This window comes from Melospiza georgiana, chromosome 11 (assembly GCF_028018845.1).
Source record: "Melospiza georgiana isolate bMelGeo1 chromosome 11, bMelGeo1.pri, whole genome shotgun sequence".
Taxonomy (NCBI): Eukaryota; Metazoa; Chordata; class Aves; order Passeriformes; family Passerellidae; genus Melospiza; species Melospiza georgiana.
Genome location: NC_080440.1, coordinates 4,101,620 through 4,126,136, shown reverse-complemented (window position 1 = coordinate 4,126,136; position 24,517 = coordinate 4,101,620). Strand labels below are relative to the sequence as shown.

Here is a 24,517-nt window from a genome sequence, read left to right as displayed (position 1 = left end):
TTGTTTACCACCATATGGAGGTGCACACACAGAATCCTCCAAAAGTAAAGAAAGCAAAGGCTTAAAAGGCAGGAGTCAAGAGCCTCCCTTTTGACAAAAGTAGCCTATTTCGACAGCTGATTCCCTCCTTTAAAAGCACACAGCACACATAAAATAAATACAGGTCACAAAAATTAACAAATCATCATAACTGTCTAATACATCCTGGGCTGGCTGCGGAAAAACAAGATCATTTTGGATTTATATCTCTAAGTATGGGATTTCCTGGACAGCTAATATCCACAAACAATCAAACACAGAGGACCATGAGAAAGAAGCAGCGTTATTTCAAATTTGAGCTGAGAGTCGTGATTTTTAAAGGGCTGAAACAGGAACTGGAGCTGAAATCTGAAGCAAGTAAATTCCTTTACTAGGCACTGATGGACACTGTTGTGTTTCTCTTGGCCTTGGCGAAGGCTTTTAGGTCACTGGGTTTGGGATATTACAGCAGACAAAAATCTTCGAACCACAGAAACTTCAAAAATGACAAATAACTCGAATCTCTCCCCCATGCTCAAAAAAAGAAAAAGCCCTAATGATAATTCTCTAAAAAGAGTCGAACCTTTTTATGAGACCTGTTGCCAATATTAGTGCCACCAAATGATCTCATCTTTCATTCTGGCTAAATTCCAACACACAATTTCATTAACCCAGGTACTGCAGGTGATAAAACTCATTTTTCCCTAAAGAGACAGCTAAAAAGTACCAGTTATACATTTATGAAGTACCAGCAATCAAAATTATGGATTTTCTAAAAGGTTTTTAACTACTTTTATTGAAAGGAAAATCGCTGTCTCAGACTTTTGTGACACTATTGCTAATAATAAATTTTACCATTTAGACATCGCAGTAATATGGTAGACAGTGTCAATAAAAGTATGAAACAAAGATGATCCCTGTCTTTTAAGGAATGCTTTCTGATTACACACCAGAAATTATAATGGGAAACATAAACTAAGTGCACCTTTAAGAGAGGAAAAAAGGGGATAATGCAAGGCGATGGACCTCGCTACATATATCTCATCAGCAGAAGTATTTAATATATATATGTGTGTGTGTGTGTAAAGCATGTATGAAAATAAAATAGAAATAAAGTTACAATACTGAAGTAAATAAAAATGTGAGAATAAATAACGACCTAATGACAATTGTTAATGACTGTTAATACATACACGATAAAATGCATGATAAGAATTAAAATAATAGGAAAAATAACAAAATAATGGAATAAATAATACAAATAAAAATAATTTTTAAAAATCATTTAAAAACAATGAAATAGGAATTCAGGGGGTTATTTGGAGCTGGCCTGCTGCTCGGCTGCCCGGAGGGGCAGGAGCGGGGCCGTGTCGGGGCTGCCGCTGCTCCCGGGGATGCTCCCGGTGCCTCTCCCGCTCCAGCAGCATGCCCGGGAGCACTAGAGGGCACTGTGGGATTTGGGCCACCCCGGCCTCCGCCGCCGCGGGGGTCCCGAGCCCCAGCCCGGCCCGGGGGAGGCTCGGGGGCTGTGGAAGCGGCGGGAGCGGGCCCCGGACCGGGCCTGTCCTCAGGCCTGCCGGGCTCGGCACCGGCGGCTGCCGGCGGGCGCGGCCGGGTCCCCCCGCACGGGACGGGGCCGCGATCCCGCAGCTTCCCCCTGGCCGGGGGGGTCCCGCCGGCCCCACAGAAACCCGAAACACCCACCCGGAGCCCGGCCTCTCCCTGCCCTCGCTGCCTGTGCGATTAAACGGTCCGCGCCGTGCGGATGATTTTAGTGCAGAACGCTCTGCCATGCAAAACGAGCGCAATTAATGCCTTTGAAACAATTTATGATTTCCGGCCTACTTCAACATGTATTAGCATATACCTGGTTTCTTTAATATACACTTTGTTTTTCCAAAACCACAAACATAGTTGCTGGAATTTCATGTGGAAGTGCTTAAGGGGTTGAAAGTTAACACCTTTGTGAGCCGAGCAGTCTCACAGTTGCTGCTAAACAAAAGCCTCTTTGTAGAAGCTTTCTCGAAATGTTTTCTTAACATGTTCCAAGTAGTTTTAGGCAGGCAACTAAAGTAAACAAGATGTTACCATGATAAAAACACTTGTGAAAACATTACAGAGTGCACTTAGTAGTTTCTTTCACATAAACTCCCCTTCGTTTCATCAAAGTTAAATGCACATGAAGCAGATTACCAGCATCACTGCAACACGGGACTGCCACATCTTTCCAAAGGTCTATGTCCTTTCTTTTAAAGAATATATTTGATTTAAAAATGCTACAGCCAGGATTAAGCACGTCTAAGCCACAATCAAATTATAGGGGGAAAAAAAAAAAAGGGAGGGGTGAGGAATAATAAAACCCTATTCAGTCTTCTGAATTTTTTGCCCTGCCTACCCGGCTGAATAAACCACTCTCCCTCCAGCCGGGATTTCCTGAACAACTTGCTGCATAAGGGGTATATATTCCTATCTTCCACGGTCTTTAAACACATGCAAATGAAATCAAGGATATAGTCAATTTTGCAGGAAAGTCGCTCTGTGCTACTAATTGCTCCTTTCCCGCCTGCGAGAGGGCCCTGGTTAACAGGCCAGACACGTGTGCACCCTCAGCCCTCACCTTGCTCCCTGCAGCCTGGCAGAGGCCACGGGGTCACCGCCCTGACACTGGACTTGTTTTTGTTTTTAGGCTCAGGGAGCGTTCTGGAGCACGCAGGGTGCTGCAGTTTCATTAGGCAGAGCAGCAGCCCCTGCTGCTATCAGTTAGCTCCAACTGATACCGCATCACATGACAGCCAATGGCTGATGGATTCAAAACAGAAACACGACACAACGACTTGCTAAAACTGCAACTTATTTCAAAAAGAAACGGGGAAATAAATGTGTACAATAGCCCGTGTATCTGCTGGTTCTGATAAGCATCCTCCTGTTGGCTGTGAGTGAAAGACAACTAGGATAGTTATTTGTACAGTATTTATCTTTGAAATCAAGGGCCCTGTGGTGTACCTCACCTTGGGAACAAACACTACAGAATGATCACAGAAGAGTGTCAAATCTCTGGTTTTGATTTACCAACAGTTATGATATTTCTTCCTCAGGAGGAAAAGAAATGAACCATGTTTTAGACCTGCGAGTCCTTTTTTCTCCCTTAACTGAAGCATCATTTTATTGGCATACAGGGCCTTCATTCCACATACAACTTCTCTTTGCCTTTTCACAAGGTAAGTGAAATTAAGCAATACTCGATACACAGGCTGTATTTCACTTGGTAAACAAGAGCTTTTCCCTTGAGGGGGCCATCAAAAGAGTGTCACAGATTACACAAGTATCAGAAAGAAACTTCAACCATCTACCTGTTATCTTTTCATTGAGTAATGAATTCTGATAAATGACAACATAATTTTAAGGACAGATGCTCCACAGGAGACATGGAAGGCTACAGTATTTTATGAAGCAACACTCACTTCTTAACAGTGTCAATACAATGCTCAGGGACATCCACTTCTGCATTTGTTCTGAGTTAAATATCATTCTGAACAGTAAGATTTTGGACGCTGCAGCATTAGGATGAGAAAATTCAGGTGATTAGGTTGAGAAAGCTCACACAAAATATTTCTGTTGAAAGCTTTCAATGGAGACAAAAGCTAGACTGATAGTGAAAAAACTAGAACTGATGGAGCAGCTTCAAGTCCAACCTGGGCTGGTGACAGTTTGCAGGTTATTCCTAATTACTGACTGCTGCACATTATCTCCTCCAGGTGAACTGGTGGACTGGGTCTGTGTACTGAAACACCTCCAAAATACCATATAAAAAACCAGCCATACCTCTACTCATGCTTGTGATTAAGAGCTGTGTTTTCTATGCATGGCCACCTCAAGCAGACCACCCAAGATTCCTATGGAATCTTCCTGAAAGCAGCTGCTCTCACCTGGAACACAGGACTAGCACAGGAAGCAAAGGTGGCACAATCTGACCATGTGTGGCCACACACTTTATTCTGCTATCTAAGGCCACCACAGCACCTTTCCCTTGCACTTACAGCAGTAAATTGAGAATTGTTTTAAAGGTCTAAATGCTATAGTATGGCATATGAATATGAATGAGCTGGCAAGTATGGCAAGATTAGCATTTATTTCACTTAAGTGAACAACAGGATGAATTACAAGGAATGAGGCCACCCTTCATGGAAATTTATGACTAGCACCTTCTTATTTTGTAATCCTCTTGTAATGAGAACCTTCTCATTACTGTACCATTCCCCACTTGTAATATATGTTTATAGTAGGACCAGCGCCGCTCCTAAGAACTCAGGAGGGTTTTGCCAGTGAAACCACAACTGGTCCATTCTGTTCTGAGAGCAAAACCCTATCTGTATCATCTAACATCACCCAACAAACATCCTCTGCTTGCTTTTGCCCTTCCCTCCCTCACATTAAAATCCAGGGAACCGCCCCAGAAACAGCAGGTACAGCTGAACCTCATGGGAGTAAGTCTACTTATTCATCCTGAAGAACTTCATGTATTTATGTGGACTAAATTCACGAGATGACTATTCTAAATGGGAGAAAAACTTGTCCCTCTGTGCAATTAAATCACAAATATTGGCTGAGTGGCTGGTCTTTAGTGATCTTACAATTGACCAGCCACAGAACTTGAGCCAAGATCAGGGACAAACCTTCAGCAACCTGGATGCACCCACAGCATGTGTGTACCTGGTGTCCTACCCAGACAAAGAACTCTTTTGTGATGGGAACAGGGGTGAGGTTGATGGTTTAGTTGTGGAGCAGCCATGTGTAAGCTATTAGGGCTCTGAGGACCTTCCCTGCATCGGGATGCACGCACTACCACACACTAGTCCATAATGCACTGTTTATGCAACGTGTAAAATTGTGTTCTTTGGCAGCAAGGAAAAGGTCTGCAGCAAACTGCAGGGGCCCAATTAATATAATTATAGTTTATTTTTAGTAGTGTAGACTTTGTTCATTAGTTACTTATTTGACATAAATTAAATTTCACGTGATGTTCTGCAATTCTCTGTTCAATTATGGAGTTAATTTAAGACTAGATTTCTAAATTAAAGTGAAATCAAGGTTAAAACAAGGTTTTATTATTTACATGATCGATACTGCAACTTAAAAATTATTTAAATAAAATAAAGAAAAAAAAAGCTGCGGAACTGCAAACGCTATTTTATAGCAATACACTGAACAAGACCATAATTTCCCCATGGGGCTAATTTACTATCCCCTGTTAAAACGTTCTTGAGCCTGATCCAAAAGCCACTGAAGTGAAAGGGAGCTCTCTGTTGACTTCAATGGGCTTTGCATCAGGCCCAGGGTGAGTGACAGCACACAGAACTTCAGGGCATGCTTTCTGTACAATGCAAGTGCCAAAAAAGCCATCCTTACTTTAGGAAGGACTGGAAGTCTTCACACACTGCTTCACAGCCCGGCCATTTGCATACGCCGTGTCCGTACAGCGGGTGGCTGTGCGAGTGCTCCTCGTGGGGTAAACTGCAGGGGAGAAAGAGAACAGACAACAAGTGCTGTAAACTGAAGGTGCTGCAACAATTCATCCTCACAAAGACTCCTGAAGAGCAGCAACCACCACATCCTGAAGCATCCCCAACATCTCACGGTACCCGCCTGATTCTTGCCCATGGTTTTTCAAAACAGAATTAAATGCCATTTGCAGTGTGAAACATGTGTCATTCTTACTTAGCTATCCTCCTACATTTCATTCATTAATTAAGAGGTTTGTAAAGAATTTAAATTAACATGGACGGGGGAGAAATCATTTGACAGACCTGCTTAATATCCTGCTTGATATTTTGCTAAAAAATTTATGAACATTGCATATTTACAACTCAACTTCATCGAGAAGTCATCTCCATACAGCAGTGTCCCATTACACCACAACACAGCTGGACCTGAGGCTTTCCTCATGGCTACAGAAAGGAAAAGCATCAAATTTGCAGCCTTGGCTTTCCCACCATGTTATTTATTTACTGGGTTGGGATTTTTTCTGGTTGTTTTTTTTCCTTCTTCTTACAGGCTGTTTCACTGCACAAATACAGCCCCCTTACATCCCAAGAAAAAAGATTTGAGATGTATTTTCAAATGCAAAATTCACCATAAAGAAGAAGGGGCATGCAATCAAAGGATTCCTCAGCACGAGGGGTTAGGGGGGGCTATTAACCTCGCCTAAGATTGGGCAGGAACGTCACGGAGCCTCCTAACTACTGAACCCAGGGTTAAAGCAAAAAATTCATACGAGCACTAAGGGGTTAATCCTTCAGCGGGATTCCAATCAATACGTAATGATTTGGCTGCACTGATCCAAGTCATGAGACTCTTTGATCCAGGCCATGTGGTGCTCAGGGAAATGTATCTGTTGCACTCACTGATGAACCATATTCTAAAATATCTTCTTTATTCGACTTCTGCATGGAAACTTCCTAAGGAAAGGAATTACTTTTTGCAACAATCTCCATAACCTTAGATGACTTTAAAATCAAAATGTCAAAATAATATTGAAATCTCTATTTTATGCTCACACATGTATGTATTTTTCATGGCAAATCTTTTTGCTACAGTATGTCTGTGCTGTATTATGGACTTCAAACATACACAAAGGATATGAACACATACAGGCATCTAGGTGTGGCTTTTATGACTTACTTCATCCTGGATTACAGGTAACGTTATGGATAAATGCCTACTTTTTGTCATTTTACTTTTACACACACCTGGAAATCCTGTTTATTTTTCTTCTCTAATATTACCTGTCTGTGCACTCTGACAAAATTGTGTTCTTGTATTATTTCACATGCACTGGGTAGCCAGATCCCTGTAAATACACTCCTGAGATGTCATCCCAAACACAAACTAGTTGGAAGAGAAATTCCTGCCCAGATTATGCCACTTTTGACTTTAGGATCAATGAGAATCTGAAGATTACTGAAGGTGTTTTTAAAAATTATTTTACATTGAAAAAATAATTTTAAAAGTACTGACTAGAAAAGGTATTATGAGTTTTACATGAATCTAATTAATTATTTCATTAATATAATTTTTTGGCTGTTTACAAATAGTCCTTCAAGCATAAATATATATATGTGCAAGGTAATTTCCTAAAAAAGACAACAGTAGATGAAGAGCCTTACAAAGGCCTTCTCTATATACAAATACTACACTGGTTTAGCTGAATCAGTCTTTCAAAAAATGTTCAAGTGAGGAGAATCTCGGTAAAGTTTTTAGAAGAACTAAGGAACCGATGCATTATTTGCAAGGAAATTTAAAAAATGCTAAACCACACATTTCCTCAGCTAAGGAAGAGGCAGAATGGCTGAAGAACACCATGCACCCAAGCCAAAGAGGCATATGGTCAAACATCCTCTATATACATCTGAAAATTCAGAAAATAATGGGGTTTATCATCTGTTTCTATACCTGGATACAGCAAAGGGTGAGACAGTGGGCTTTCATGTTAACACTCCATTAAAGTCCATAAAGACTACATATGAGAGTTATGATTTCAGTGTGTTTGGAAGAACAAAAAAAGGAAAAAAAAAGAAAAAAACAGTGAAGCAGTGTATGAATCTGCCCAGTGCACGTTACCCATACACTGGGACTTGTGATGGCCAAGTAAGGAGTCAGTCCCCCATGGGGTTTAAGCACTGTAAATCTCATTATAATATCAACAGGAGTCACATGGCTTAAACCCCCAGCAGGGAATTTTAAAGTTTCTCTGTGAGAGCCTAAAGGCCATGGCCAAGTCAACGGAAAGAGCCCTACCGAGATTTGTATTTATTTTTTAAATCCAAGTGCAAATCTCTTTTCTTTCCAGGGAACTTGCACAAGACAAGACAAACTATGCAGGACGTGACACCCTGGTATTGTGTTCAAAGAAAATTATGGAATGACCAAGACAGTATCAAACTCTAAATGATGCTCAGGATGTCAAAGGCTCGTGCTGTCAATAACCATAAAGGCTGGTGCTGACTGTAAATGGGAACTTAAAAGGTCACTTTGCTAACTCGATGCCACGCGTAACACGCTTAACACCTACGCAGAGCTTCCACTGCCATTCAACCAAGAAGAGGAACTACTTCAACTTACCAAAAATAAGACATTTTGAAGAGAAAAAAAAAAAACCCTCACTCCTGCAAGACAAACGCCAGCCCTCTCTGCAGGCACTGTGCCATTCCGAAGGCAGCAACTCCCATCCTGCCTGGGGGGATTTCAGCCATGCCTTTCGGTGACCTTTATGTGTCAGTATCAGATTACTGCTATTTTATCCATCCCACTTTTGAAGATATTATAGATTGCCACTTGTTCCCTGATAGAGCCTGAAGAAGCACCTCAAAACAAAACAAAGAGCGGGTTTATACAGAGGCGGATGTAACGCACAAAGGATACAGCCAGTGGAAATGAATGGAGAACTCTGCTGAACTGATCTAAGTACTCACTTTGTTTGGGCAAACAGAGGTGGAAAAAGATGATTTTAATCCAGTACATAAATAAACAGCTTTGTGAGCACGATGCAAACCTATAATCTGAAATTGTTCACTGATTTTTGCACGCAAGCACAGCTTCTGTAATCTGGAGGCATCCTCGGTCTCAGAGACAGACTTTTAGAAGATCTGAGCATTGGCAAGCAGAAGCAAGTTTTAGGTCTGTTTGATTTCTAATGACACATTAGAGTAGGTGTTTGTTTCTGTCACTCTCTCCTTCCCAGGAATGCATATTCATGGTCGGGTACTGGTGATGCAACACTAGTTAGTGGAAATCATTTTATAACAAGACATAATTTTCAAAGTACTGAAGGAATAAATGACGTAAATTCAAGACAACGTGGGGTTTCTTTCTCTTCATAAGGTACTTGCATAAAAAGTAGTTAATACAATAGAATTACATCCAAATAATGCAATAGTGATGCATTATTACATTGAACTGCAGCAAAGAACACTCTGGCAAGTGAAATGTCTTGCATAAGTCACTTATTAATGACATAAAAGAGAATAACAAAATCCATGTATGAGACCAAAAACTGTGTAAGTGTCCACTTATTTTGTGCTGCTTCCAGCTCTGTTTCCAGTACAGAGGGGAAGGGAAAAGGGACAGGCACTTCCACAGCTTGTCTGGGCTTGCTGGATAGAGGAGGGGAAATTTAACCTCTTCCTTCTTCTCCCTACACTGCCCCATAACCCCAAGGATCCCCACAGGGTCTGGTAGCAACTTCACCTCCCATTCCTACAGGGATGGCTGTACTTGCACAGCCCACTCCTGCCAACCACTCACCTTTTGGAATACACCTGCTGTGCTACAGCACCCTGGAAGAACAACACTCTGGGACACAAGAGCACAGGAGACAGAGACACCAGAGACAGCCAAGTGCTGATGGAGAATAAATATGACACCCCAAAGAGAGATGGGTATGCTGGGTATTGGGGAAAGCAGTGACCAAGCCCCAGCATGAAAGCTGCCTGTTCTTTAAATGGTTTCATTCAACTCCTATTTATTAACCACTGGGAACTGTGTTTGTATACCCACTAGCAAAGAAGTCATAGGTAGATACAAAATCCAGCTAAGCAGAAGCCTCAGTGTCTGTGCTTCTGCCACACAGTGGACCATATTTTAAATATTCATGATGCTGACATACTTTGTAATTCCACTCTCTTTCTTCCACATCTGCTTGGGCCAATGATCTTTGCCAAAACACTGGGGGAAGTCAGTGATGTAGAGAAGCATCCCTGACTTTCTATTACATTTATGAAGCATCTGCTCACGTTCTAACAGAGCTCAGAACATGCCTGAGCCACCTGCACATTGAAAAATCAATACCATGTCTCCCGCTTTCCTCCTGCAAGGAGCTAGAGCACAGCACCCTCAGAAAGTGCAGAACTGCCTTTTTAATTTTACTTTGTTCCTCGGGGTCATTGGGAAGTGACCTCATCTTTGCCAGATGCCATGAAACTGATATCTGTGTAGAGCCCAGGCAGGAGCATGGGGCTCTGTCTCACACCACATTCCCCCTCTCTCTGATTTAAATGGCACAGCCATTGAGGCAGAATGCCACAATTTTGGTCCTGTACAGGAGAAGGAGACACACACCTGGGAAGCAACACGGCTCTCCCAGAGTTGTGACTGCCTGGTGAGCTCTAAAGCTCATCAGAAGGCACTGAAAGAGTAAGGCTGCTGAAAAAGTCACAATTTTCTGAGTCAGAAACACTCGCTGCAACTGATTTTAAAATGAAACGGAAGAAGTAATGATTAAATCATTGTACAAACTGTGCTCAAGTGCAAGTTCCTGCCTTCATGAGAGAATCAACTGAACACAGATGCAAAAATGTGTTTTGCAGTGAAGCTCCACCGGTGAAAATCTCTTCAAATTCTTAGTAAGGTGGCACAGCATCTCTTTCCTCTTTAAACTGTGAATTTAAAAAAACCCCAACCAATAACTAAAAAAAAACCCAAAAAACCAACTTCTAGATACTCATGCTCCTGTCCAAGCCTCAGAAACAGCCCAGGAAGCAGATATGTGATCTAAACGGGGCTGTCTGGGCAGGGTGATGCCTCCCCATCACTGGATAAAGCTTAACAGAAAGTCATGGGCCTGCAGGAGAGCTGGAATTTGATGTGAGTGGTCAGTGACAGTTCTTTCTACAACTGGCTTGCAAAATTTTGGATGCTTTTTAGAGCAGTACTTCTCCTCTTCCTCACTTCTTTAGTCCACATCCAGGCCTAGGACTGGAAGCAGCTCATGTTTTACATCAAGCCCTATTGGAAGTAACAAGAGGTTATATTACATTTTAAATGACTATACCAATTTAAGACAAATCAAGTTAAAACTGCAGCCCACAGGCTGAAATCCTCTCTTCTAATCGGTGTGCACTAACTTTATACTCCTGCAGCATAAGAAGGAAAACAGAAGTGCTGTTATAGCACGAGGCCACCTCTGCATCCCAAATCACTGCTCCCCATTTATCCCTCTTTGTGGCACTATTCCCTAAATTCCCATTCTGCAAGGAGAACACTGGAGAATCTGCAGCAAGACTAAGACAAAATCTGGCTGACATTCCCCTTCCCTTCTACCCCCACTCTCACTGCAAAGAGCAGAACCAGACTGGGTAATTATAAGCATCATCCTCTGGTTTTGATCTATCCACTGATGGTTTGGATTATTAATCAACATTATGACCCTCCAGCACTCTTAACACATTCTCCTTCCAGTGGCAGCCCCTCTTCCAGCCCTGCAGGAAAACTGCCACAGGGCCTGGACAGTCACTGCCCTACATCCCTTCCTTGGAGAAATTAAATGTATTTCTAGAGCATTTAAAAGAAATGCCCAATTGCAAAAAATCCATCACTTATCTCCGGTACAAATGCCGCTCCTGCATTTGAATTAACGAGTTTCTCTATGATTTAAAACTCTTATTTTTTTATTTCAACCTTGTGCCTAGGTACTGTGGTGAAAAGTACATCAAATATACCCAGACACACACGATTTGAAACGCTGGATTTTAAATTCCAGCACTGCTAACTAATGAGAACAATTTTTTCCTTCTTCTTCTTTGTAGCATCACTTCATGTACTTAGATACCATAATCATATCCTCCTAGAGCCTCTATTTTTCCAGGGTGTAGATCTTTAATTCCCTTTAATCTGTCTTCATAGCCTATTCCCTCCAATTCCTTTATCATCCTAGCTGCTCTCCTCTATATTTGCTCCAGCTTCCCTTTATCCTTTCTGCAAGAGAGTGGCCAATTGTACATCACACTCAATGTGGTTTAACTGGTTCTGCATAAAGTAGAACAGGAAAAAAAAAAAGGACTCGGATGCAACATGCATGTTTATGCCTCCCATGACTGCATTTACCTTTTTGACTAAGACATGGCACAGAGTGTCCCACCTTGATTTCTCAACCCCGATTATGCCTCAGCCATTTCCCACACAGCCGATGCTGAGCAGCTGACGTGTCATGTCAAACCCGCAGTTTGGAATTTTGATTTCCTAGCTGGGCTACTTTCTACTTATCCCTGCTAAATCTCATTTTATTCCTCTCCGAACAGTCTCCTAATTTATTCAGATTAAAACGGATTGATTCAGTATCTTAGTTTAATTAGGAAAAAAATGTGATCCAACCACTTTCTTGGGATTTTTGGGGCTGGGGGGATGTTCTGCGGGTTTTTTTTTTTCAGTTTGGGTTTTTTTTTTAACACTGACTTTTAGCACAGCTATCCCATCCCTCTAACACACCCAATTCGCATGGCAGAAGGAGGTGGCAATGGCAAAGCTTTGGCCCCAATTCAGCAACCCTTTTAAGAACACACACAAGTATAAAAACACAGGATTAGACCTTGGACTTCACCGAGATGGAGGTGTAAAATTACCAACGAACATACATACTTTGTAAAAAGATCCTGTTTGCCAACCTTATTTTACTGTAATTTATATTCTGTTGTAACATTCGAATTTATAGTAAAAGAAAACACTGAGAAACAAGATCTGTACTTGTTCAACAAAATTCTATTCTGTTACATTTAGAGTTGAGGCGAGTCTTCCACTCTTATATAAACCGGTGATACGTCAACAAATATGATTAACAGGGACTATTCACGTCAGTATTTTTCACCCCTGTCCCACAGGCACAACAAAACCTGCGCAGAAGGTGACTGTCACATCACACACAGCCTGGCAGCTTGCTGGGGGGGCCCTCGCCCACCCCACACCCCTGCAGCAGCAGCAAAGTGCCCTTGGGGAAATGTTTATAAAAATATAATTAAGATAAATAATGATTCCATGGGAGAACTACAGCTAGAGCACTGCATTCGCTCTGCCGCATGCTCTCCCCTTGGAAGAATGCTGTTTGAAAAAGCACTAAAATGCAGAGGACACAAGCCTGCTTCCCCAGGGAAGCGTGCTGAATCATACAGGTAGTGTAAATATCATATGCTGCTGCAGGTGCTAGGCAGTCTATTTGTTTGTGTTTACTAAAAGGCATAACAAATAGTCCCACTAAAACAGAACAACACTTGGCATTGGACTGATAGGTACCAGAGCAGCCACAAATCACATTCATGCAGCTAGATCTGAACTGCTGGGCAACGCTAGAGCTTCACCCTGCTTTTTGGGAGGGCCTCTGTGCCATCATTTGCCCCTCTCAGAGCAGAGAGAAGCTCAGCATCCTGTCTGAGCATCCCACACCCAGAGAAAACCTTGCAACAGCGGGAAAGAAAGCCAGAAAAAGACAAGAAATACAGAACAGACTTGCATGACATACACGGCCAGCTAACATCGTTTACAGCTTTGCAACTTCTGAGTTAATTCACAGTATAAACAACAAGGAAAATGTTTCTTCCGAGCAAGACTTCCTGTAAACTGTTCATTAGAGCGCGCGGAGCGCGGGGCTGTGCACCTGCTGATTAACCATGCGCTCCAAGAATAAACACAAACCCCAGCCAGCCAGATTGTTCTGGAATTTGCTCTGAGCTGATTTTTCTTCCCCCATGTTATAAATTGGATTCTACAATAAAACAAACAGCAGAACATAGGTTGCCGAGAGTTAAAATCTACTTTTTACACTACATTGACCACAGCACCCACAGGCACAGCTACAATGTCTTTCTATGAATGGGACAGATTGCCATATGGATGCAGACACTGAACAAGCTGTACAACTCCTGGCGACAAGTGCCTAGGGGACTGTCCTATATTAGCACCACCTGTGCTGTGGAAATTGTGCTCTGTGTATGAAATGGTATTTAAGGGCCCATCGTGATGTTATTTTTGAGTATACACAAAAAGGAAAATTACAGCTAAAAAGAATTTGCTGGCTAGCGGATCTGTTGCTCAGTTCCCGGGATCATCTCCCAAAGGAATAGCTCTCCTCTTTATTCATGCAGCCCAAAATGACAAGCTGTAACACATATTAGCAGTTTCCCTGCCTGGGCTTATACCATCCTTTTAATGACAAGAATCTACTTTATAATATACATATGTTTTCCTGATCACACAGAAGAAATTACAGGCCTCCTACCTTACCACTACCAGCTATACAGAAAAACACCCCATGGCATTTCACAAACATTGCTCCAGCAGCAAGCAATGCAATACATGATTTTTCCTTGGGCTCCTTCCTTCAACCCTCACTGTGCAGCAGGTAGAACCACAAATCCCAATTACCAAATTTAAATGTGCATCTCGCTACTTTGAAAATACAACTGTGTCTGGCTGACAAAAATAGAGCTCCAGATTAGCACAAGATGTTGAAGGAGTGAGGAGAAGAGAAAAGCAGGGAAGAGAGGTTTGAGCAGTACCTAGCTGCTCTACAAAAAGAGATTTCCCCCTCTCCAAACTGCAAGAAAAAAAAAAGATGCCAAGAAAAAGTAAAGTAAAACAAATTGAATTAAAGAAAAACAGTTGTAAAGTGAACATTACAACCTGGGAAAAATGATGTCATTTTATTGAGAAACTCATTTTTTTTCCATTAAACCACAGTGAAACGGATAAAGTTTATACAGCTTAATGGTGGAGTTTTACTTTAAATGCTGCTCAATATCTTAGCAGTACGATATAACATGATATAACAGCTGTCATACTAACTGCTCCATTTTTATTGAGCAGCACAGAAAATAGTCACACAAAAGTCACCTAAGTCCCCTACTTCTACAGCCCTTTCAAGGGTGTTTCTGTTCTCAGATTGTGCTATATATGTTAAAAAAATAACACAGCTCTTTATCAGCTCCCTGCTCAGCTCTTCAGGACAATCAGACCTGACCAAATTCTGAGAAAGGACAACTTGCACATAGGAGGAAATAAAAAGAAACAGAAATCCACAGGGCAGTAAATGAAAACCAGGTCCCTTTTTAAGAGTACTACATAAACACCTCTAATAAAAGAAGAGGACAAATTTTCATTGGACTTTAAGTATTTAGACAGGAATGTTTTAGTAAAAGTTTAACTGCAAAGTGCATGCAATTAACAGAAAGCCATCAGCTATTTCTCTGGTATGTAAAAATAGCATTAAGCTGTATTAAATGCACGTGTAAGTATCTCAGTTGCAAGAAAAGGGAGGAGATATGCAAAGCACTCAGATATCAAACAATGATCTGTTGGCCAGATGGAGGAATAAAACAATACATATGCTAAAATTTGGAAGAGTTCTGTTAGGCATCTGCCAAGGCTCACCCAATCTATTTTAAGTGCTTTTTGATACATTAGCTTAGTGTTTGGAGTTGTACAACCGATGGTTGTTACACAGGACCAGAGAGAAGTGAAACGCTGGCATGCAGGAGCTCCCTGATGCTGGGGCAGCTTCCCAAGCATCAAACTCAGCACCCTGCTCCAGCCAGGGGCCACATCAAACATTCACAGCCTGGTTAACTTAGCATCTCTCCTAGGGAAAAGCAAGTAAAATAAGCTGCTTTTAGCTCAGTGCAGGAATTCCCTGGGAAGCTGATGAAGGAGCTCCTGGGCAGAGTGAGGAGCGAGTGGAATTGTACAACTGATTTAGCACCGCGGCAGACGGTGGGTGCGGGCGACGCACAGGAGGCTCCACACCCGCATCTGAAAAGCACGAACAATAAAAAGTGCCTGATAAGGCTTAAAACTGAAGATTAACAGCCCCAGGTCTGAGTCACAGCCGGTGTTTTTTCAAAGCTGATTACAGAAGAGTGACTCAGAGGGAAGCCTTCAGTAACTGGTGGCATTTCTTTGGCAGGAGAGTGAGTGCCAAGGGATCAGACACTGGGACACTTAGGGCTGTACCTGCACAGAGTACATGGAGATGGCCAGGCTGGGGCCCTGCTGTCACAGTGTCATTGTCACCAACAGCCCAAGCAGCCCCACCGCCATTCCAGGCGCAATGAGAAGGACAGCAGCCATGTGGAAAGCAGGATAGTTTATAGAAAGCCAGCTGGGCCATCCAGGCTCAAGTCTCTCACTCCAACCTGGCTCCACAGCAAGGATGGAGGCACCTGAGCTGCTCAGACCACAGGTAAGAGCACAAAGGTCATGATGGGGTACATGGAGCAGCTAAATACCTTCTGGGAGGAAAAGGTCTAGGAACACCTATTTCTTAAGGGAGAATGAATCTGAGACAACCTAATCCAACAAAACTCTGCTGATGGTGAAGAATAATGAACTAAAATCAGCTGTAGGGAGCAAGTGAGGGGAGCTGACACGGCTGAGCAGATCTGATGCTGGCACCAGTGCAGAATGAATGCCAGGGACTAAGTGGAGAGGCTGGCCAAGAGAGGATGGGGCCCTGGGAGCATATGGACTGCAGGCTGAACTGTTTCATCCCAAGCATTAATAATGGACCCAAGTCTGTAATTCTTAATTGTGCTGAATCCTAATGCCCTCATCTAAAGGCCTTGGGATTTTGATGGAGGATCAGCTGGCATGGAAGATAACAGTAAAGCATGAGGCATTAGGCCTAAGCAGCAGATCAATGGTCTGCCATGCCATTCCTCACTTCCCTTCAGAGCCTTCTCCAGACCCTGTCCTCCTGCCATGCTGGCAAGAAAAAGCAATTTTAAAATCTCCTTGTTTATCCCATCTATTTTTCCTATGAGATGGCTGCTTGCTTATGTGGAAGGACAAGACTTGAGTGTATGTGGAAAGGGTATAAAGGCAATGAGGGGAAGAGATGGGACTGCCGGCAGATGGAGAAAGGTCTCTTGGACACAAAGCCTTTAACTGCAACTCTTCACCTTACTCCTGGTAAACAACAGATGCACTTCTTAAATTATCAGGTCTGGACCTTCATTAACTCACTTGTTTATGTACAGCCTGCACTATCGTGGCTCTGCTGCAGTCAGTGCAGGATGGTACCAGGGGATGGAACCAGCACAGCTCCACTGCAGCCCCAGACCTCCCAGCTCAAGCCCAAACTGGAGCAATCTCTGCCCACTGCAAAGCACTATGAATTCTGCCCTGTTCTGGTTTTCCAAACCTACCCACATGGGGAATATTCCCAAGCATGCAGATTTTAGGATGCCCACTGTTAATCAGGTTTTACAGTCAGTAGCCACTTGAAGTGACCGGCCATCCCCCTGCTTTGTTTTGGTGCTTTTCTTAAGAAAATAATAAATTATTTCTCCCAATTAAGATTTGGTGGAACAAGATGGAAAGTGGGTACTGTCCCTGACATTTCTAGGCACAGCAGATGTACTTAACTGGCTCCTGTTATTTATTTATTTACTTGTGTAGAGAAAAAACTGCTTGTTATTGAAGAAACCCAAATGCTGATAAGATGATGAGAGGTTTGCATGCTGGTTGATGGTCTCACTTTCCCTTATCCTAAATGAATACAAGTATCTATAACTAAATATTTCCCTTAGGGTACTGATGACTGAGGTATGTTTATTGCATTGAGTGAATTTATATATATAATCAGCACAATAAACATTATTAAATTGTCTGAGTAAAATCAAAGCATGAAACACACAGTCAGTGCTGAATTCTAATGATGCTGAATGCCCATGATTGCATGGGGAAAGGATCTTAACAAGCCTTGATTTGAGCTTTGGCATCCGCCTCACAAATCACACGAAATGTTCCCTCTTTAATAGTGCTGAATATTGATAAATGTCTCTGCACGGCACAACAGGGAAGTTGGTCTCTATTGGCAATCTTTACCAAAGTGTGTTTTTTCCTTCTCTACACTCAAGGGTTTACCCTGAATGATTTAATTATAATTTTCCTTGTGTAAGACAAATTAAAGAGGAGAGTAGGAGTGTCATGCCAAAGCAGATTATTTATCTCCTTAACAGATTGCTGTGCACCAAACCCCAGAGCTGCTGCTGCTGCTACTTACAGAATCTGGGCGAAATGTGGGACAAAAGCATAGATGTAATATACATTTAAAGCTCAAATGAATGAAAGCATTAACCCATTATTTATGGCTGGAATTGTTTCATTCCCAGGGAAGCCATACACACAGAGCATGCAGAAGCCAAGTGCAGCACCAGTGTTCCCTGGCCCAGGAGGGAGGGTGTCTCCTGCTTTTGAATATATTTTTGCTTTTTGGATGTCCCGAGTGACTCTGGCCATCTACCTGCTGCTTGCTTTTTAGTCACAAAGGGGAAATTTTGCTGTCACTGGGCCCCAAGGACAGCAGCCCCACAGTGTCACCAGAGCTGTGTCCCTGCAGCCTGTGCAGAAGCCCAGCCTGGGCTGGCGGCACGGCGACGCGTGGGCACGCCAGGCAGCCAATGACTACTGCTCCTGCTATTTTAAACCCCTTGTTTATAACCAGAATGTGTTTTTACCCAAGATACAGAGCAGATCTGCTGCTCGCCTGCCGATTCTAACACAGGTGCCTCCCGTCTCGCAGGTCTGGAGCAGCCTGGCAAGCTGACCTGTGGGATCAGGAACCCCCTAAACACAGCCTGAACTATCCCAGTGACATGTGCCAGAGATGACAGTGATGATAGTAACTCCCACATAACCAACCTGCCTCCTGCAGCCCACTCCTTCTCAAAAGCCCAAGAGAAAGGGGTTGAAAACAGCTTTACAGCACACCCTAAAAGTTAATGTTACCTGTATATGATTATTTATGGCTGCTGGGCAGTCGTTATGATGTGGCTGTGCTTAACTTTTAGGACACTTACAGATTTTACTATGTGCTTTTTATTGTTGGTTAAATCTAAATAAATAGCTCTTGCTTGTATCAGATCAGAGCTAACATGAGGTTAGCACAGAACGTGCAGGAATGAGGGGAAACCCGCAAGTCAAAAACCTTCCCTGGCCAGCCCAGGCTGAGACTTATGTGAGGGGAGGTGGAAGGGCTGATTCCTCCCTGGTGAGTCCTTCCCACAGCCCCATCTGACCTGAGCCAGACTGCCTCCAAAAGTCTCCTTAGATTTGCTGTGCTGAACCAGATGGGTACAAGAACACACATGGATTTAATGCTAAGTCCAGCAAACTCAGGCTCCCACCAGACCCAGGATTTTTCTAGTCTTAACTTTTGCAATCAAATAATTATTAAACCCCTGCTTGTGCCTGTGCTCTCTTTTGCAAGCCCACTAAAATCTCACTTCTGTGAGCTTTCAACCATACATGTGATGGCAGAGCACAGCAACTCTTCCCTCCCTGCTCACTCCCCACCCCGTACTCCCTGCCCGTAGATAAATATCCTTTCAGAAAGGAAACCAGTGCAAAATATCTCACCAAGAGGAGTTTCTGTGTCACATGAAATCCAGGCAGGCACCAGGGTGCCTGATGAGACTGCAACAAAACCCTTAAGTGCATCAGGAGGCATTCTCCTGCCTGTAGTCTCCTGCTCTACTTATGGATAAACATGTAATTCAATCACTGCAGCAAATGGATGGCATAAAGCCTCCATGTACCAAAGAGAGGCAGGACAAAGCAAAGGCTGTAGCCTTCTTATTTATATTCCTAAATATACCTATTTTGTATTTTGATATTTCAGAGAATTCAACAGATATGCAAGAAAAGTATAAGGCAAGCTTAATAACACAGGTATTGATTCCAGCACTGAGGATTTAGTCTTCTTAACTAAGACAATCTCAAACAATACCATGGCATGTTTATGCCTTCCTAATTAATCTGGAACTTTACTAATAAAAGCGTGTGTATCACCTTGCCTGTAGATCCCAACTGCCTCCACGCCACAATTACAGGACTCAGACACATGGATTTCTAGGTCTGCCCAATACTATACACAGAGAAAATTCTCACTTCAGAACAGATTCCTGTATTTCCACTGCACTTCAAACTGAACTGAATCTGTTTCCTGGTTTATGCCATTAGCACGCAGCACGTGCCTCTATTCAGTGAAAGAAGATCCATCTTGCTGCATGGGATTTTACTTTATATACTCCATAAGAAAAACATAGATAAAAAATTTATTGAAAAGCCATAAACCCATCCTGTTCAGTTCTACGTGCAGCAAAAAGGGAATAATTGTTTAATAAACACCAAATTCTTTTTAGTATCCCATGTAAGTCTTCATGAAAACCACGTCCTTGGCACTTACATGCATTATAAAGATATTCACTGATGTTCCCACACAAGTCCTTGTAATGGGTATATAAAGGATGCCTTACACACACAGCACTTCTTCCAACAGTGGGTGTGCTCTCCTTTAAAATCTATCTATTTCCAGCAGCACTATTTTCTTAATATCAGAAAAATATAAGAGATATTTATATAGCTTCCCTATCAATCTACTTTCAGACCACCAGAAATACAAACTCTATGGCTTAAAAATTCCATTATCCTCTTTCTAATGAATGAAAGGAGGACGGAAAGACAAAGCCATCAGTTTCCATAAAATCCAGCTTTCACTAGTGTCTGCTGTAACGTTTCTAGATGGGCAAAGGGACTCTCCTGAATGCAAAGGAGCACTGCCCTCCTCACTGTGCCCACTCCTCGAGACCCTTCCTCCTCCTCCTCCTCCTCCTCCTCCGGCAGCGACGCCGAGGCTGCAGCCGGCGCTGGCACCCACGGCCCCGGCGCCTGGGCCTGTCTATCTCCCCAGAAGCAAAAGTTACGTTGTTAGACACGCCTCAGTGAAATCTGGGGGTGTAAAGAAACAAACCTGCAATAAAGCATCCTCTGGAATAAAGCAGAGCCCGCGCCGAGAAGCACGTCAACAGACAACCCCTGATTTAAGCCATTTCTTTTAACAATGCAAGCCGAGCAAGTATAAATTAACTCACACTTTTAAAAGCCAAACAACACCAGTTAGCTAATTTTATCAGCGGTTAGAAAAAAAGAAAAAAAAGCCACTTTGTTTTAGAGAAACCTGGTGAACTCAAGCCTACCGTGTCTTGTGAAAGCAGGGAAAACAGAGTACAAAAAGGCAAATATGTTAGATGAGATAAAGCACCAAAATTTGGTAGAAAAATGGGGACTGTACTGACCAATAGATTTTCTTGCTCCCCTCCAGCCCGTAAACCCAAAGCACAACAAGAGCACTACCACCTGTGATGCATAACTCAAAAAAACCCCCCAGCTTCTTCACACTTCCCAATACGCTCATCCAATGCACTTCTAATTAGCTAATTGTGCCCACATTGATCCAATTAACAAGCCATAAAGATCTGAACAAAAGGAGCACATTCTGCCCAGTGGAGACTCTATTCAACCACGCCAACACCAGGCAGAGCGAGATGTGGAGGACAAAACCGAGGCCAAGGCGCTTGGCCACCGCTCCCGAGCGTTTCGCCATCGCTCCGGGACGCGGCTCCCAGATGCTCAGGGTGGTGCAAAACCTGCAGGCACCTACCTCTCCCGTTTAGGAGTGTGGACTGATAGCTGTCCATTAGTTGAGGCGTGTGGGTTGATGATTAAGGAGGTCTTGGAGGGCGCGGAGGAGGAGACGCAGGTGGTGGACAGGTCCAGGCTGCTGTGGTTGTTGCTGGCTGCCTCCTCCGCTGTGTGCGAGCTTGTCACTTCCTTCCAGAGCTGCTGCAGCTCTGTTGGAATCATGCCTGAAACAAACAAATTGGATAATTAAATCAATTAACAGCTAATTCGGCCGACTTCAAACAGTAATTAAATCAAAGAGTCAGTAAACAAAGCCTAGTGTTAGTTTTGCCTGTGTGTGTTTTTACGCATGTATTTTTTTTTTTTTTTAATAACTAAATGCTAATACTGCACTGCATGACTCTGTTATGCTCTGGTGTGACACCTGCAATACTCATGGAATGCAAAATCCGGGCTGTGGGGCAGAGAGATCCACACAACACCACACCTACACCAAATGTCATGTTAAATATTTTGATTTTTTTGTAATTTTTACACCAAAAACCCATTTCCAGAGTCCCTGCTTGGGCAAAAATCGCCCCCACACCTACAGCAAGGCTGAAAGCAAAGGGTATCACTGGCTTCTCTATGTTCAGCTAAGAAATTCAATTCCTTTATTTTTCCACAAATTTTTTGCCTTTTTTTTTTTGGAAAGTGACTACTTTCAAGCCTGTTATTGAAAACAAGGAAGGTCTTAGGAAAAAAAATAGTCAGCTTTATTATTATGACAACATGAACCACAACATGACTAATTTTGTGCTTAAGTTTTAAATGATGACAAATAGCTTTGTTATTAAATACAGTTTTTATTAATCACTTTTAGACGTAAATTATGAATTCATATTGTCTTCCTGAAATGCTTTTCAAATTTTAACAGTCAAATTGATTATACTATGATTATTTCATTAACACACCTATCTTTCTCATTAATTTTGGTTTCTCGAACTGCTCACTTAATTGATGGATGTGTCTACCGAAAAACTGTATAACTTTCTATACAAGTAACACTATTATTACTGTCATTTCTTAGATCGATGCTAATGAGCCATTCAAAAGCAAAACGAAAACAGAAAATAAGCTTCAAGAAAAAATAATAATAAAAAATTGTGTTTTTTTAAATGTGCAAAAGTGGACACCAGGGTTAGGGAGACAACATTAAGTAACTGATGTAAGTGAAAACTGCAAACTCCAATGGGCCAAATGGAAGGTGAACCATGTGCTCACGCTGAGATCATGCTTTTGGATAAAGCTGATGTTTGTGACATGATCCAACAAGTCAAGTTTCTCTCACTGCAGACTATTTCAGTGCTCTTTCAGAGAAGGCCATGGGAAAAAATTAGCAGTAGAGACACGTCACTCAAATATTCAGGGAAAAAAAAAAAAAATAATAATAATAATAAGCCAGTGTCTGTGTGTTTTTGAAGAGGTTTCTCATCAGTGTGCTTCCAGCTCATCGTTTGGGTGACTGTTCATTGTTTCACCATGTTGTAGCTCTGGAGCTATCCTAAGGAAACCTGCCATTTTCTGAGTGTACAGCAGCAGCTCTCACAGGCATGTACCTCACCCAACCTAAGGTACTGAAATAAAAAAAATAAGGCAGTATGCATTATATTCATTTGAAACACATAATAAAAAATGCCAAGGTCTAAATTTAATTTATTTTTGTCATTTAGAATACAATGGATAGATAATCATCTCAACGTGATCAGCCAAACATCTTTACTTTGCTAAACTGTTAAAGATTTTAATTATGCTAGCTTTGGAGAGCACTGGTCTAATGAGGCGATAGACTCCAGAGAATCTAAGTGGTTAAGAACTGTGAAATGAGTCTGATAGGATTTTTTTATATTCACCGTGGATCGTTTGCATATCAAAGAGGAGTAAATTATTGCACGACAGACCAATAACCTTCCCCGCCTTTCCCAGAGTAGCATTAACAAAAACAGTTGGTCTCCGGTAACGGTTCGCTACAAAAAAATGCAGAAATCCTTAAGTATCTGCAATTAATATATATTAGAGAAGAGGCTTCAATTTATACATTAAGTGATCAGATATTCTTAGGACACATCCGTTTCTCTAAAGCCACGTCATTTTCCTTTCATCAGCCCCAAACGCCAATTATATTTTGATGGATTTTGTCCCAAATGAGCATTTAGTTATTAGACATATTCAATTATTACTTGTCCCCTGGAATTAAACCTCTGAGCAAATTAAACAAAGAAAAAGGTCAGTACACAAGCCCGTGTCCTGTTTTGCTGTGTGGGGGCTATTATTTTCAAACACCTTGCAAAGTGACAGTGTGGGATGTATTTTTAGCTAACACGCTTGACAGGACTGTCTGCGCACTAACAATTACCTGTGAGCAGGGCTGACCCTTACACACTGTTTACTCAGTTGAAACAATAGTGAATAGACTTGTCTGTTGATGATAACATATTGATATGAGAACATATGAGCCGACACCTATTTTTATTTTCCAGAATAAGCAAATAGGGAAAGAATAACTGGCCTTTTTTCACTTTTTTTAAATCTGGATTTCTGCAGGTTTTTAATTAAACAGAGGCTATCATCCACTTTCCTCTCCCTGCTCTCCACTTTCCTTTCCTCCTAGTCACTTCTGGATCTACCAAAGAAAAGACTGAAAATGTTACAGCCACTAAAACAGACATACACATGATATTTATGCCTCTAAAAGTCAAAGTGTTTCATCTAACTTCCCATAGAAGTGTAACTCCCATTAGTACTAATAACAACTATACCACAGATGGAAGGAAAAATAAAATATAGCCAGTTGTGTGGGGGAAAATGCTGGAGGTAGTAAGGATTTTAGGCTGGGTGACATTAATTTAAAGAGCTAACTGTGATGTCATACATGTCTGCACACAACCCCTTGCCAAAAATTGATTACATCACCTGATTAATAAAATAAAATTAGAAATAGCCTCTCTCCTCCTGCCCTAAATTTAGTTCCTTTAGAATAATTCTGGAGAGAATTCCTGACTAGCCTGTCGAACTGGGCAGCTGAAAGGTATGCTCATCACTCATCCAGCAAAATGGTTAAATAAAATAATAGAACAAATGGCAAAAGCAAGTCAAATAGATCCACAACCACTCGCAATAAATTATGTAATTTACCATTTAACAGTCTCATTTTAGCAGTGAGAGCTAAATTCCAAGTCAGATTCCCAGAACTGCACTGCAATTACCTGGGATTGCTGTA

At 42.1% G+C, this 24,517-nt stretch overlaps 1 protein-coding gene across 6 annotated transcripts in view; it reads right to left on the bottom strand.

The window, feature by feature from the left end:
* FOXP1 (forkhead box P1) overlaps positions 1-24,517 on the bottom strand; it is a 218,312-nt gene that overhangs the window by 41,448 nt on the left and 152,347 nt on the right. For all 6 annotated transcript variants that reach the window (XM_058031758.1, XM_058031759.1, XM_058031760.1 and 3 more), the window contains 2 exons: positions 21,278-21,482; positions 5,425-5,529 (listed from right to left, as the gene is read on the bottom strand). In XM_058031758.1, the coding sequence (XP_057887741.1) occupies positions 5,425-5,529; positions 21,278-21,482 (310 nt within the window). The remainder of the gene's footprint in view (positions 1-5,424; positions 5,530-21,277; positions 21,483-24,517) is intronic.